The following is a 14,738-nucleotide window of genomic DNA, read 5'->3' as shown; positions in this document are numbered from 1 at the left end:
ACTGTGCCTTGCAGGGCAGATGGTTTTCAAATGGTCATTGAGTAGAAAGACCTCAATCAAGGTTTGCATCCTGCTGTGGTAGCTGTTGTTAGCTTAGCATGACCTCGATCAAGTACCTAAAGCTCTCTGAGCCTCAGTTTTTTCCATCTCTAAGGTGGGCATACTGCCACCTACTTGTAGGATTGTGTTGTGCAGGTGAAATGAGATGCTTGGGCAATGCAAGCCCTCGGCCGATGGAATAATATATTGCCGTTTTTAAATTTCAGGAGTCAGGGGGCCAGGGCCGTGGCTCACACCTGTAATCCCAGTGCTTTGGGAGGTTAAAGTAGGAGGATCAGTTGAGACTAGGGGTTTGAGACCAGCCCGGGCAACATAGCGCGATCCCATCTTTAAAAAAATAAAAACAAAAACAAAACAAAACAAAACAAAAAAAACTAGCCAGATGTGGTGGCGTGCACCTGTAGTCTCAGCTACTTTGGAAACTGAGGTGGGAGGGTTGCTTGAGTTCAGGAGGCAGAGATTGCAGTGAGCTATGATCACACCACTGCACTCCAACCTGGGTGACAGAGAAGACCCCGTCTCTACAAATAAATAATTAAATTACATAAAATAAATAAATTTCAGGAGTCAGGACCCTTCCTCTGAGCAAGCCTCTGACAGTCCCAAATGGAATCATACGGTCTCTCCTGTCCTCATGGAGCTAATTGGAGAAGATAGATGATTAAGCCAAACCGTTATAATCAAGAATGTTAGAAGGTTCCAGCCAGCAGGCTGGGGAAGATCTGAGGGGGAACAGATTACACTGTCCAAAGAGTATCAGGGAGGGCTTCCTGGAGGAAATGGCAGCAAGTGAAGGCCTGAGGACTAAGTAGGAGCTGGCTAGGCAGATACTGCAGGTAAGCACATTTCAGGCAGTGAAAGAACAGGACATCCAGAAGTCTGCAGGCTGGAGAGCTCATGGCGCCTTTAAGCAACTGGCAAATGTTCCTGTGGCTAGAGGTGTGGACAGTTGGGGAACACGAGTCTGGTTGGCCAAAGCATGGATTTAATCTGGAAGTTTCCAATAGTGGTGGTAGGGAGGGCAGTGATTGGCCTTCAGAAAGATTATTCAGCTTGCTGGCCAGGCGCGGTGGCTCACGCCTGTAATCCCAGCACTTCGGGAGGCCTGAGGCAGGTGGATCACATGAGTCCAGGAGTTTGAGAACAGCCTGGCCAACGTGGCAAAACCCCATCTCTTCTAAAAATACAGAAATTAGCTGGACGCGGTGGTGGGTGCCTGTAATCTCAGCTACTCAGGAGGCTGAGGCACAAGAATCTCTTGAACGCGGGAGGCGGAAGTTGCAGTGAGCCGAGATTGTGCCACTGCACTCCAGCCTGGGTGATGGAGTGAGACCCTCCCTCAAAAAAAAAAAAAAAAAATGTATTCAGCTTGCAGAGCAGAGATGGGCTTCGATGGGGCCAAGATGCAGGCAGGTGGCCCAGCCAGGACACTCATGCAGATTACCTGGGGGAGCCATGATGGGGACCACCACCAGGGAAAGGGAAGGAGGGTGCAATGCACAAAAATGGAGGGTCCTTGGGGTTCAACATTCACAGGACTTGGTGCCTGATGGGAGAGGGAGGGGCAAGGAAAATGCCCTGGTCTCCAGCTCTGATGACCAAGTGGATGATGAGAATACAGACTCAGGAAGAGGGGGTAGATTTGCTAGGGGGTGGGGACACAGCCTTGCTGCCCGCTCACAGACCTGCCTGCTTCCCCTGAGCCATGTTACCCACCCAACTGCCTGCATCCCATGGTTCTCTTTCAAAGAGGTCCAGATCCCAGGGAAGGTGCAGGGCTAAACTCCAGTCCTGGTTCTGTGATCCTTTACCCGGGACCTTCCATGACATCTGGACTAATTCCTTCACTGCTTGCATCTCAGTGTCTTTTTTTTTTCCTCATTCCATCACCCAGGGTGGACTGCAATGGTGTGATCTTGGCTCACTGCAATCCCCACCTCCTGGGTTCAAGCGATTCTCTTGCCTCAGTCTCCTGAGTAGCTGGGACTACAGGTGCACACCTCCATACCGGGCTAATTTTTGTATTTTTAGTAGAGACAGGGTTTCACTCCGTTGTTCAGGCTGGCCCAGGCTGGGCATGTTGCTCAGGCTGGTCTCAAACTCCTGACCTCAAGTGATCTGCCCGCCTCGGCCTCCAAAGTGCTGTGATTACAGGCATGAGCCAACGTGCCCAGCCCCTCAGTGTCCTCTTCCATAAAATGACAAGCATGGGTACATGGAATGCCCTTTATGGCTTAACCATAACAGACCCTCCTTCCTCATTGGAGCAGATGTTGTGGAAAGCCACTGAGATCCCCAGAGGCCATGGGAGAAGGAACTGTCAGCTCTCAGCCCCCTTCCTGGGCAGCCCATTGGCAATGGTTGATTGACAAGGGGGTATAAAGGCTTGACCATTTCAGCCCAACTCCAACTGAGTCTGCTTCCTGGAGACCCAACACACACCACCTGAGTGTCTTGGTCCCTGGTGAAGCAGGAGCTGAACTGTGTTCACAAGGCCTCTCCCTGGCCCCTGCCCTCTCAAGGATGCACCTCCTAGATGCCACATCTTCCACACCAGGAGACCTTCCCTGAAGCAGCCTGGAAGCTGTCACCAGGACCTTTGCCACGACCTCAGTCCCAGCCATACACCATTAGGGCTTGATGTTAACCGTGCCCCAACTCCACCCAGGGACCTCAAGCTTTCAGGGTCTTTCTTTTGAGACTGGAGCCCGGGGGCTGGCCTCCCCCACAGGCCCCTGACATAAGTGCCTAGAGAAAGTGTGATGAGAGCAGAGGGTACGGATGCAGGCCGCAGAGTCAGAATGGGCTTGAATCCCAACTCTGCCATGACGGGAACTTAGGCAAGTCAGTTTACCTTTCTAGGCTGTATTTGGTTTTAGTCAGCCTTCCTGCCGCCTTCCTCCCTCCCTTCCTTCCTTCCTTCCTTCCTTCCTTCCTTCCTTCCTTCCACTCACCCTTCTTCTCATCCATCCACTCACCCATCCATTATCCATCCATCCTTCCTTCATTCTTTCATTTATCCATCCTCCTTCCTTCCATCAACCCATCCATCCATCTTCCTTACTTCCTTCCTTCTTTCCTTCCTTCCTCTCACCCTTTTACTCATCCATCCATTCACCTACCCATTATTTATCCATCCTTCCTTCATTCTTTTATTTATCCATCCTCCTTCCTTCCATCAACCCATCCATCTTCCTTCCTTCCTTTCTTCCTTTCTTCCTTCCTTCCTTCCTTTCACCCTTTTTCTCATCCATCCATTCACCCACCCATTATCCATCCATCCTTCCTTCATTCTTTCATTTATCCATCCTCCTTCCTTTCATCAATCCAGCCATCTTCCTTTCACCCATCTTCCTTCCTTCCTTCCTTCCTTCCTTCCACTCACCCTTCTTCTCATCCATCCACTCACCCATCCATTATCCATCCATCCTTCCTTCATTCTTTCATTTATCCATCCTCTTTCCTTTCATCCATCCATTTTCCGTCCTTTCTTCTTTAGTTTTATTCATCAATCATTCATGTATCCATCCACCCACACTTCTCATCTTTCTTCCTTCTTTCCATTCACCCACCTTTCTACTCTTTCATTCATCAACCATCTCTCCTTCCTTCCTTTAATCCACCCATCCTTCTACCCATCCATCCATACTTCCTTCTTTCCTTCCTTCATCCATCTTCCTTCCTTCCATCGGTCCATCCTTCTATCCATCCAGCTTTCTTCTTTTTATTCACCCATCATCCATTTATCCATTCACCCACACTTCTACCCATCTTTCCTCCCTTCCTTCTAGTCATCCATCATCCATTCATCCACCCAACCACCCTTCTATTCATCCATGTATCCATCCATCCATCCATCCTTCTACTCATCTTTCCTTGATTTCCTCTTTCCTTCCATCTATCCATCCATCTATCCAGACATCCACCCATTCATTTATCCATCCATCCATTCATCCCTGCATTGCTCTTTTCCTCCCTGTTCTTATTTCAGAACAGATTCCGGTTTCCTCATAGGTAAAACAGGATAATAATGACTTTGCAAGTTTGGATGAGGATTCCCTGAGATAATGTACACAAAGTGCCTGGTAAAATGCAGGTGCTAAACAAAGTGTACTTGCTGCCACTGTTGTCATCAGCTCTTGCCCATTTCAGTAGTCAGACACTTGCCTGATCATCCCCCATGGCAGAGAAGAAGTCTGGGTTCTCAGGTTTCCAGGATCTACTGCTGCTCTTGGTGGCCGAAGCCACAGCTCCAGAGTCAAAAGGTTGGACACATGACTTGGGCTCAGAGCCTGTGGAAAAAAGAGGGACAAGGTGTCACGGATAAGCTGGGAGTGCTGAGGAAGCCAGGACCTGGATTCTACATCTGTGGCTGGTCACCCTGGACCTCAGTTTTCTCATTTATAAAATGAGTTGGTGAGGGGCTGGGGAGGATGGCCTCAATGATCTTGAAGCCAACATACATGTCACCTCTTCCCTATCCCAAGCCTATGGCAGACATTGCTAGTCAATCACGAGGCAATTTCCTGCTTAGCCATTTGCCCCTTCAGGATTCTTCCCAACACACCAGTTCCAGCAGCCATCACCAGGTGATCCAAGTTGGCTTATGTATGAAACCAATTTGTTGTGCCTGCTCTAGGAAAAAGCCCTCAGTTGATCAATGATGCTAATGGTCCCATAGACCAAATGCAAGTACCCAATGCCCACATTGTTTTTCCCTCTCCTCCTCCTCCTCCTCCTTCCTTCTTTTTGTTCCCCCTCCTCCTCCTCCTTCTTTTTCCTCTTCTTCTTCTTCCTCTTCTTCTTCTTTGACAGAGTCTTGCTCTGTTGCCCCCAAGCTGGAGTGCAGTGGCACGATCTTGGCTCACCACAACCTCCGCCTCCTGAGTTCAAGCCATTCTCCTGCCTCAGTCTCCCGAGTAGCTGGGATTACAGGTGCACACCACTGCACCTGGCTAATGTATTATTAGTAGAGTCGGGGTTTCACCATGTTGGCCAGGCTGATCTTGAACTCCTGACCTCAGGTGATCTGCCTGCCTCAGCCTCCCAAAGTGTTGGGATTATAGGTGTGAGCCAAGGCACCTAGCTTTCTTCTTTTTTTAAAAAATTAAAAACGACTTTTAAAAATAAGCTTATTTTTTCCTCTTTTTTCCGTTATAGGTGAGGTCTCACTATGTTGCCCAGGTTGGTCTCAAACTCCTGAGCTCAAGAGATCCTCCCGGCCGGGCGCGGTGGCTCACGCTTGTAATCCCAGCACTTTGGGAGGCCGAGGCCGGCGGATCACGAGGTCAGGAGATCGAGACCACGGTGAAACCCTGTCTCTACTAAAAATACAAAAAAATTAGCCGGGCATGGTGGCGGGCGCCTGTAGTCCCAGCTACTCGGAGAGGCTGAGGCAGGAGAATGGCGTGAACCTGGGAGGCGGAGCTTGCAGTGAGCCGAGATTGCGCCACTGCACTCCAGCCTGGGTGACAGAGCCAGACTCTGTCTCAAAAAAAAAAAAAAAAAAAAAAAGAGATCCTCCTAACTCAGACTCTTAAAGTGCTAGGATTACAGGTGTGAGCCACTGCGCCCAGCCCTAATGCCCACAATGCCCACATTTGTAGGAGAGTCTCTAATGGTGGAATTGAGGCTGCCTCTTCTTTTGGTGGGGAGTGAGAAGCAGAGAGCAGGGAGTTGGGCCCCCGAGGAGCCACATGTCCCAGGACCCACATGCAGATGGAAATGGATAAGCCAGCCCCAAGATGCTCAGCCCCAAAGCAATGACAAATTCTAATCCATATCCCTTGCCCCCTGAACATTTCATATAAACGGAATGATAGACCACGTGTTCTCTTGTGACTTGTTGCTTTGACTTTACATACTTTTGAGGTTTGTCTATAATGTGCCACAGGACAGTGCTTCATTTCTTTCTTTTTCTTTTTTTTTTTTTTTTTTTTTGAGATGGAGTGTTGTTCTGTCACCCAGGCTGGAGTGCAATGGTGTGATCTTGGCTCACTGCAACCTCTGCCTCCCGGGCTCAAGCAATTCTCCTGCCTCAGCCTCCCAAGTAGCTGAGATTACAGGTGCCCACCACCACACCCCACTAATTATTGTATTTTTGTTAGCAGAGCTGGGGTTTCACCATGTCGGCCAGGCTGAACTCCTGACCTCAGGTGATCTGCCCGCCTTGGCCTCCCAAAGTGTAGGGATTACAGGTGTGAGCCACAGCACCCGGCCAGTGCTTTATTTGTTTTAGGGCTGAATAATATTCAGTTGTATGGAGATACCACATTAGGTGTATCCATTGATCTGTTGATGGATGTTTGGGTCATTTTCACCATTTGGCTATTTCGAATCATGCTGCCATGAACAATTGTGTACAAGTTTTTGCACAGATGTGTGTTTTCTATTGTCTTGGGTCGTTACCTAGGAAGGGAATTGCTGGAGTACATGCTAATCTATGCTTAACTTTTTGAGGAACCGCTGTTAGGCAATCTCTTTTTTTGAGACAGAGCCTCGCTCTGTCGCCCAGGCTGGACTGCAGTGGCGCCATCTTGGCTCACTGCAACCTCCGCCTCCCGGATTCGAGCGATTCTCCTGCCTCAGCCTGTCGAGTAGCTGGGATTACATGTGTGCACAACCACACCTGGCTAATTTTTGTATTTTTAGTAGACATGGAGGTCTTGCTATGTTGGCCACGGTCCGGAACTCCTGAGCTCAGGCAATCCCCCCGCCTTGGCCTCCCAAAGTGCTGGGGTTACAGGCATGAGCCATTGCACCTGGCCTAAAACCATTGAATTGTATGCTTTAAATGGGTGAAGTATATGGTAGCTCAATAAAGCTGTTCCTAAAAAATTTTTTGTTGGAGCCTCTTGCAGAGCTTTGGATGGGGCAGGTGCACATGGGGCCTGAAGCTTCAGTTCCATTGCTTCAAGGTAAATTTACCCTCTGATGCCACCTGTATTCACAGATGAATGGCTGGACAGTAATGGGCAATGCCAGGGTTTCCACCATCACTGCTTTCCAGGTTGCCCTCCCAGGCTGGTTGGAGGGACTCTGTTCAGCTGCTGTTGTTAAGCTTTGCATCTGTCCTCTTCCCCACCCAGAAGCCGAAGCAGCATCTATGACTCACAGAAATGAAACAAGCAGGCTGTGAAGGAGGAGGAAATCCAGATGTAGGGGAGGGTCCTGGAGGTTGGTGGGAGCTTGGGAGGGGAAAGGCAAGCCCATTCCTCAGCCAAGTCCCCTCGGGGCTGGAGGAGAGGCTGCAGGGTTGGCTTGCTTCACTGGACAGGGTCCTTGTGGAGGCCTGAGGCCTCCTGTAGCCGGCAGGAACTCATGCCCTGTATCTGTGAACCCTGAAAGTCTGGGATCCAAAGATCAAAGGTGAAAGGCCAGGGTTGGCCGGGCCCAGTGGCTCACACTTGTAATCCCAGCACTTTGGGAGGCTGAGGCAGGCGGATCACTTGAGGTGAGGAGTTCGAGACCAGCCTGACCAACATGGTGAAACCCAGTCTCTACTGAAAATACAAATATTAGCTGGGCATGGTGGCGTGTGCTTATAATTCCAGCTACCAGGGAGGCTAACACATGAGAATCTCTTGAGCCAGGGAAGGGGAGGATGCAGTGAACTGAGATTGTGCCACCGCACTCCAGCCTGGGCGACAGAGTGGGACTCTGTCTCAAAAAAAAAAAAAAAAAAAAAAAAAAGGAAAAGAGTAAAAAAAGAAAAGAAATTCCAGGGTTGTGTGTTTGTGCATGTTTTTGTTGTTGTTGTTGTTGTTTTATTTTAAGAGAGTCTCACTCTGTCACCCAGGCTGGAGTGGTTCAATCTTGGCTTACTGCAATCTCCACCTCCTGGGTTCAAGCGATTCTCCTGCCTCAGACTTCTGAGTAGCTGGGACCACTGATGTGTACCACCACGTCCAGCTAATTTTTGCATTTTTAGTTGAGATGGGGTTCCACCATGTTGGCTAGGCTAGTCTCGAACTCCTGGTCTCATACGATCCTCCCACCTTGGCCTCCCAAAGTGCTGGGATTTCAGGCATGAACCACTGTGCCTGGCTGAGTTTTGTTTTTATAGGGAAGCTTCTGACCTAGGAACAGGTTGAGCTTGACCTGATGATGAACTCAACTCTGATCCTAGTTCTCAATGACTGGCTCAACTCTGATCCTAGTTTTACAGATTGAACTTCAAATCTTTGTGCCACAGACTGAGCCATGATCCTGGTGTCATATACCGAGACTTAATCCTGATATCACAGACTGAACCTCATCTGGCTGTCATTGGTTGAGCATTCATTCTTGTATCATAGACTGAACCCCCATCCTAGTGTCATAGACTAAGCCTTTATCCTGATGTCATATATTGACCCCTGATCCTAGGGTCATAGGCTAAGCCCTAATCTTGGTGTCATAGTCTTAGCTCTTATCCTGGTATCATAGACTAAGCCCCAATCCTGGTGTCATAGACTGAATCTTGATCTGGCATCATAGACTGAGCCCCAATCCTAGTGTCATAGGCTGTGTCCTAATTCCAATATTTATTATGAACTAAGCCCTAATCCCAGTGTTATAGACTGAGTTCTGTCAATTACCAATCACAATTGCCCCAAACGATTGCCAATCACATTTGTCACTGACCCTCAGCTACCAGTCTCTCCCCTGTAGCCCGTCTTCTATCCTGGAGTTGGTGTGTCCTTTTGATATGACCCTCTGATGGTCACTCACCTTCTACTGATCCCCACCCCCATAGACTCCAGTCCCCTTAGAATGACATTCAGAGCCCTCCTCAGCCTGTCCTCTTACCTCCCAGTCAAACACATGCACCCCTAACTCACCATTCTCCTGGTATCTCTGTGCTGTTCCTACCACTCTTCCTGCCTGGCAACTGAGGGCTCTGTCTCAGATCCTCTGCAGACAATTTTAGCCACAGGACTTTGGATTGCTCTGCCTAGCTCTTTATAGAAAAGGTTTGCTGATCCATGCTCTAGAGCATGAGGTCTGTGAAGGCAGGGACTATATCTGATCCACTTTTACATCCCCAAGCTCCAAGGGGTAAAATCTTGTATCAATCAATTTCTATATGTCTGGCTTAGTGCTAAGCCCATCATGTACTTTTCATTCTTCTATACTCACAACAACTCTCTGAGTCCTCATTTTATAGAAAGGGAAACTGGGGCTTAGAGAGGTGCACTGACTTTACCAAGGCCATACCAATCTGGTATGAGGTAGAGCTGGGAGTCAAATTCAGGTATTTCTGAATTCAAAAAAAGAGCTCACCAGGCTCTCCTGTGCTGTGTTGGATTGGGCACAGAGTCAGTGCCCATCCATTTGCTGGTGAATGGATAAATGGGTAGATAAATGGATAGACGGTTGGATGGATGGATGGGTGAGTGGATGGTTGAATGGATGGGTGGATGTGTGGAAGGATGGATGGATGGCTGAATGAGTGGATAGACGGATGGGTGAATGGTTGGATAGGTAGATGGATGGATAGGTGGATGGATGAATGAGTAGATAATTGGATGTATGAGTGGATGGGTGGATGGATAGGTAGATGGATGAATGGATGTTTGAATGGATGGATGGTTGGATGGATGGATGAATGGATGGATGGATGAATGGATGTTTGAATGGATGGATGGTTGGATGGATGGAAGAATGGATGGATGAATGGATGAATGGATGGATGAATGGATGGATGGACGGATGGATGGATGGATGGATGGATGGATGGAAGAGTGGATGAATGGGTGGATGGGTGGATGGATGGATGGATGGATGGATGGATGGATGGATGGTTGAAGAGTTGGCTGATTGGCTGGTTGGCTGGATAGATAGTTGGATGGCTGCATGGTTGCAGGGATGAATGGGTAGATAGTTGGATGGATAGGTTATATGGCAGTGTCCAGAGACAGTGATGCATTACACTCAGGAGATGGCATTCTGAGGGGGTGAGGAAGGAGATGTAGAAGGAAGAGGGACAGAATTGTGGCAGAAAAGCCACACAGGAAGGAAACCAAGATGAGCAAGGTACAGACTGCACTCACCAGACATGCACCAATAGATTGAGGAATGAATGAAAAAACATGAGCAGAATGGGTAACGGGGGCAGTTGATGGGGAAGGGGCACTGGGACCCTTCGCTGAAAGTCTCAGCTCTCCTCTCCCAGGCCTTACTTGCCTCCCCAAGTCCAATCCCACTTTTCCCCAGGAAATTCCTATTAGGTGTCCAGATAGCCAATTACAGAGCTTAAGAGTGTGACAGGCCGGGCGCGGTGGCTCACGCTTGTAATCCCAGCACTTTGGGAGGCCGAGGCGGGCGGATCACGAGGTCAGGAGATCGAGACCACGGTGAAACCCCGTCTCTACTAAAAATACAAAAAAATTAGCCGGGCGTAGTGGCGGGCGCCTGTAGTCCCAGCTCCTCGGAGAGGCTGAGGCAGGAGAATGGCATGAACCCGGGAGGCGGAGCTTGCAGTGAGCTGAGATCGCGCCACTGCACTCCAGCCTGGGCGACAGAGCCAGACTCCGTCTCAAAAAAAAAAAAAAAAAAAAAAAAAGAGTGTGACAAAAAGGCCATTCTTCCCTGCTTTCCAAGGCTAGTGACAGGAGACACGCTGTTAGGAAGTCACTCTCCCAGGGGAGCTAAGCCAGAGGAGACATGAGGCCTCAGGAAAAGGGGCTCTGCTGGGGATGCACCCTGCTCCCCACCCCCATGCTCCTCTCCAGGGAGCTGTCCATGAGCCTGGATTCAGTCCCAAGCAGCCTCCTCCACTATCAGCCCCTGCAGCATCAGCCATAAAAGGGTTTAAGAGTCACTGTCAGTTCCCACAGCTCACTCCCCCACCTGCTAGCATATAAATCCCAGCCTCAACTGCCTGGGCAGGGAGACAGGATGAGCTGAGCAGCCACAAGAGGGGCAGAACTTCTTAGGGACCTGAGTCACAGGCGGACACTTTGGTGATCCATGGCAGATACACTGATTCTTCAGGATCGCCATCCACCGTTGGATCTAAAAACCCTCCCCAGGCACTCCAGCTGCCCACATTGGCAGCTTTGTTCATTGGTCAGAACACATCAAAGTGGTGTCAGACAGAATCAGCTTCAAATCCCGGTTCCTCCAGCATATATTGCTGTGTGACCTTGAGCAAGTCACTCAACCTCTCTGAGCCCAACTTCATGACAGCTTAACAGCCACCAACAACTTCTATCCTGATGATTACTCTTCTATTGCATCTCAGTTCCCAGGCCATCCTCTCTCCCTCTAACCCCAGCCCCTGGGTCCCCTGACACTCCCACCTGCTCCCTGACCCCGGCGCAGTGCCTGGTATGCAATGAGCCTTCAAGGAGGGTCAGTGGAATGAATGAGCTAATGAATCTTCACATTGGCCCCCTTTTTCATGAAAACTCACTGCTACCTTGAACAAGTACATGGCTCATGCAGGTAATGGTGGCCATGACTAACAAGTCATGCAGGCTGAGCCATGTGGCTGGTCTGACCAAGAGGGGCTCATATGGGCAGTGGGGAACGGGGGACAAGAAAACCCATGAGGCAATGAGTGCATGACCAGCTCTTATTATATTGTCTGGCAGTGTCCTCTCATGCCCTGCGTACTGGGACATCACCTGGTTATCTTCAAGGGCTACACTCTTGAGCATTAAGAAGTGTCTCTTTGATGGCTGGGTGCGCTGGCTCACGCCTATAATCCTAGCACTTTGGGAGGCCGAGGCAGGTGGATCACCTGCGGTCAGGAGTTCGAGACCAGCTTGCTCAATATGGTGAAACCCCGTCTCTACTAAAAATACAAAAATTAGCTGGGTGTGGTGGCGGGCACCTGTAATTCCAGCTACCTGAAAGGCTGAGGCAGGAGAATCAACTGAACCCGGGAGGCAGAGTTTGCAGTAGTGAGCTGAGATCGTGCCACTGCACTCCAGCCTCGGCGACCGAGTGAGACGTGGTCTCAAAAAAAAAAAAAAAAAAAAAAAAAGAAGTGTCTCTCTTTGCAACAACAATTCACTCAGGCCTTTGATGATATAATAAAGGCTGTTATCAGTCCCCAAAGAGGTCACCTGAGGCCTGGGGACCCTGGGGGTTGAGAGAGAGGGCATCAGCTGATGTGTGTGTGTATGTGTGTTGGAGGGAGGTGTGTACCCCAGAGCCTCTATTCCCCCCGTTTTTGTTTCTGCCCTGAGCCTCCTGTCCTGCGGCTGGGCCAGAAACCAGCAGCATCTGGGACCCCGAGGAAATCGCTGGGCTGCCCCTAAGGAGTTCAGCGGCTGAGTTAAGAGGGCGGACTTTCTTTCTGCAAATTTCCCGCCTAAGACAAATTCCTGGCCAAGTCTTGGGAGACACTTCCTCTGAAACAAGAGGGACCCCACAAGTCTGTGATAATTCCAGGGGGCCCTGGAGAATCAGGGGTCATGGAATCCAGGGCCGATGCCAGCACAGTCTGTACCGCAGCCAAGAAAAAGCTCGAAGGGGGATGGCGAGCAGGCTGTCCTGGGATCCCCGCCTGGGTGGATGGCTCCCGCTGGTCACTGCCAGCTGCTTACCTCTCTTGAAGGCCCACCGCTTCAGCCACAGCTTGGAGAAGGCCGGCCAGGAGTGGTTGAGCACCGAGTCAGCCATGGGGGCCATGCGTGCGTGTGAGAGCTCGAGTGTGAGCTGGGCTGGGGATCCCTGCCAGGATGGGGCTGCCAGTAAGAGGGGTGGAGACTGCCTCCAAGGTCTGCCAGATGCATCAGCTGATAGAAGCCTGGGGCTTCAGCAGGGGGGCTGGGGTTTCCAGCTCAGGGGCCCAGGAACCCCTGGTTTGAGGGGAAGCCAAGCCCTTTAGCACCCTCTGTCCCTTAAACCCAGTCTTACAGGCCTCTTACCCTGGCTGAACAAGACAATCTTAGGGAAATACAAGTACAAACTGGGTCCCACGGGGAGCCTGGGTGTGCATGGATGTCTGAGTGTTTGTGTGTGTGTGCGTGCCATCGTCTTGGTGGGTTTGATGATGCATTTACATGTTGTGTAGAGAGCACGTGTTTTTGGGTTTGTGATTCTGTGTTTCAGGGTTAGTTCTGAATATTAACTTGTCAATGTGGGGGTGTATTTGATTATCTAGATAGTTTAAAAAGTGTCTCTGTGATTGTCTCTATGTGTATGTGTGTGTGTGTGAGAATGCCCGTTGGTATCTGTGTCTTGGGGAGATCTGTTTCTAGTATCTGTGAGGTGGTTTGGTGTCTGCCTGGGTTTCTGTGTTTCTACATATTTGTGTCTTCATCTGTTTCTGTCTTTTGTTTGTTTATTTGTCTTGAGATGGGGTCTTGTTCTGTCACCCAGGCTGGAGTGCAATGGCGTGGTCACAGCTCACTGCAGCCTCCAACTCCTAGTCTCAAGGGATCCTCCGGCCTCAGCCTCCTGAGTAGCTAGGACTACAGGTGTGTGCCACCACACTGGCTAAGTTTTGTATTTTTTGTAGAGCTGGGGTCTCACTATGTTGCCCAGGCTGGTCTCAAAACTCCTGGGCACAAGCGATCCTCCTGCCGTGGGCTCCCAAAGTGCTGGGATTGCAGGCATTGAGCCACATCACCTTTCTCTCTGTACCCAAGTGTGGGGTATGGTGTGTGTGTGTCAAGGAGTGCTCATCCGTGCAGGTGCTGCCCCCTCGTGGTAGAAGCTCCTTTATCAGCATCTTCACTCCTTGTGTCTGAAAAATCCCTGCTTCAAATCCTGGCTTCAAATCCCAGCTCCTCCAGCACGTACTTGCTGTGTGACTCCCTTCTTCAGTCCCCGAATTCTTTACATTACTTCCCAGTCCCAAATCACCCCCAGCCCCAAATCAGCCTCCCAAAGTGCTGGGATAACAGGCATGAGCCACCACGCCCGGCTTGTTATTTTTTAACTTCTATTTTTGAGACAGGATCTCACTCTGTTACCCAGGCTGGAGTAGTGTGATCTATAGCTCACTGCAGCCTTGAACCCTTTGGCTCAAGCAATCCTCTTGCCTCAGACTCCTGAGTAGCTGGGAATATACGTGCATGCTATCACACTTGGCTATTTTTTTACTTTTTTCTTTTTTGTAGGGATGGGGTCTTCTACGTTGCCCAGGCTGGTCTCAAACTCTGAGCTTCAAGTGACCTTCCTGACTCAGCCTTCCAAAGTTTTGGGATACAGGCGTGAGCCATGGCACCCAGCCAAATCTCACTTTAAAAATACAACAGGGATATCTATTTCTTTCTTTTTTTTTTTCTTTTTTTTTAGACAGAGTCTTGCTCTGTCACCCAGACTGGGGTGCAGTGGCTGAACTCAGCTCACTGCAACCTCCAACCTCCACCTGCTAGATTCAAGTGATTCTCCTGCCTTAGCCTCCTGAGTAGCTGGGATCACAGGCATGCACCACCACGCCCGGCTAATTTTTGTGTTTTTCGTAGAGGCAGGCTTTCACCATGTTGGCCAGACTGGTCTTGAACTCCTAACCTCAGGTGATCCTCCTGCCTTGGCCTCCAAAAGTGCTGGGATTACAGGTGTGAGCCACCACACCTGGCTAAGTCTCACTTTAAAAAATACAACAGGGATATCTTTTTTTCTTTTTCTTTTCTTTTTTTTTTTTTTCTGTCACCCAGGCTGAAGTGCGGTGGCACGATCTCGGCTCACTGCAACCTCTGCCTCCTGGGTTCAAGTGATTTTCCTGCCTCAGCCTC

At 49.8% G+C, this 14,738-nt stretch overlaps 1 protein-coding gene across 1 annotated transcript in view; it reads right to left on the bottom strand.

Annotated features, from left to right (window-relative positions):
* LOC115833529 (rho guanine nucleotide exchange factor 18-like) overlaps positions 1–12,684 on the bottom strand; it is a 40,767-nt gene extending 28,083 nt beyond the window's left edge. Inside the window, exons 1-2 of the mRNA XM_030807685.1 lie at positions 12,600–12,684; positions 4,228–4,352 (exon numbers count right to left, since the gene is read on the bottom strand). Coding sequence (XP_030663545.1) covers positions 4,228–4,352; positions 12,600–12,684 — 210 coding nt within the window. The remainder of the gene's footprint in view (positions 1–4,227; positions 4,353–12,599) is intronic.
* Between the last annotated feature and the right edge of the window lie 2,054 nt (positions 12,685–14,738).

The sequence above is a fragment of the Nomascus leucogenys genome, unplaced genomic scaffold, assembly GCF_006542625.1.
Source record: "Nomascus leucogenys isolate Asia unplaced genomic scaffold, Asia_NLE_v1 Super-Scaffold_241, whole genome shotgun sequence".
NCBI lineage: Eukaryota > Metazoa > Chordata > Mammalia > Primates > Hylobatidae > Nomascus > Nomascus leucogenys.
This window is presented reverse-complemented; position numbering and strand designations above follow the sequence as displayed.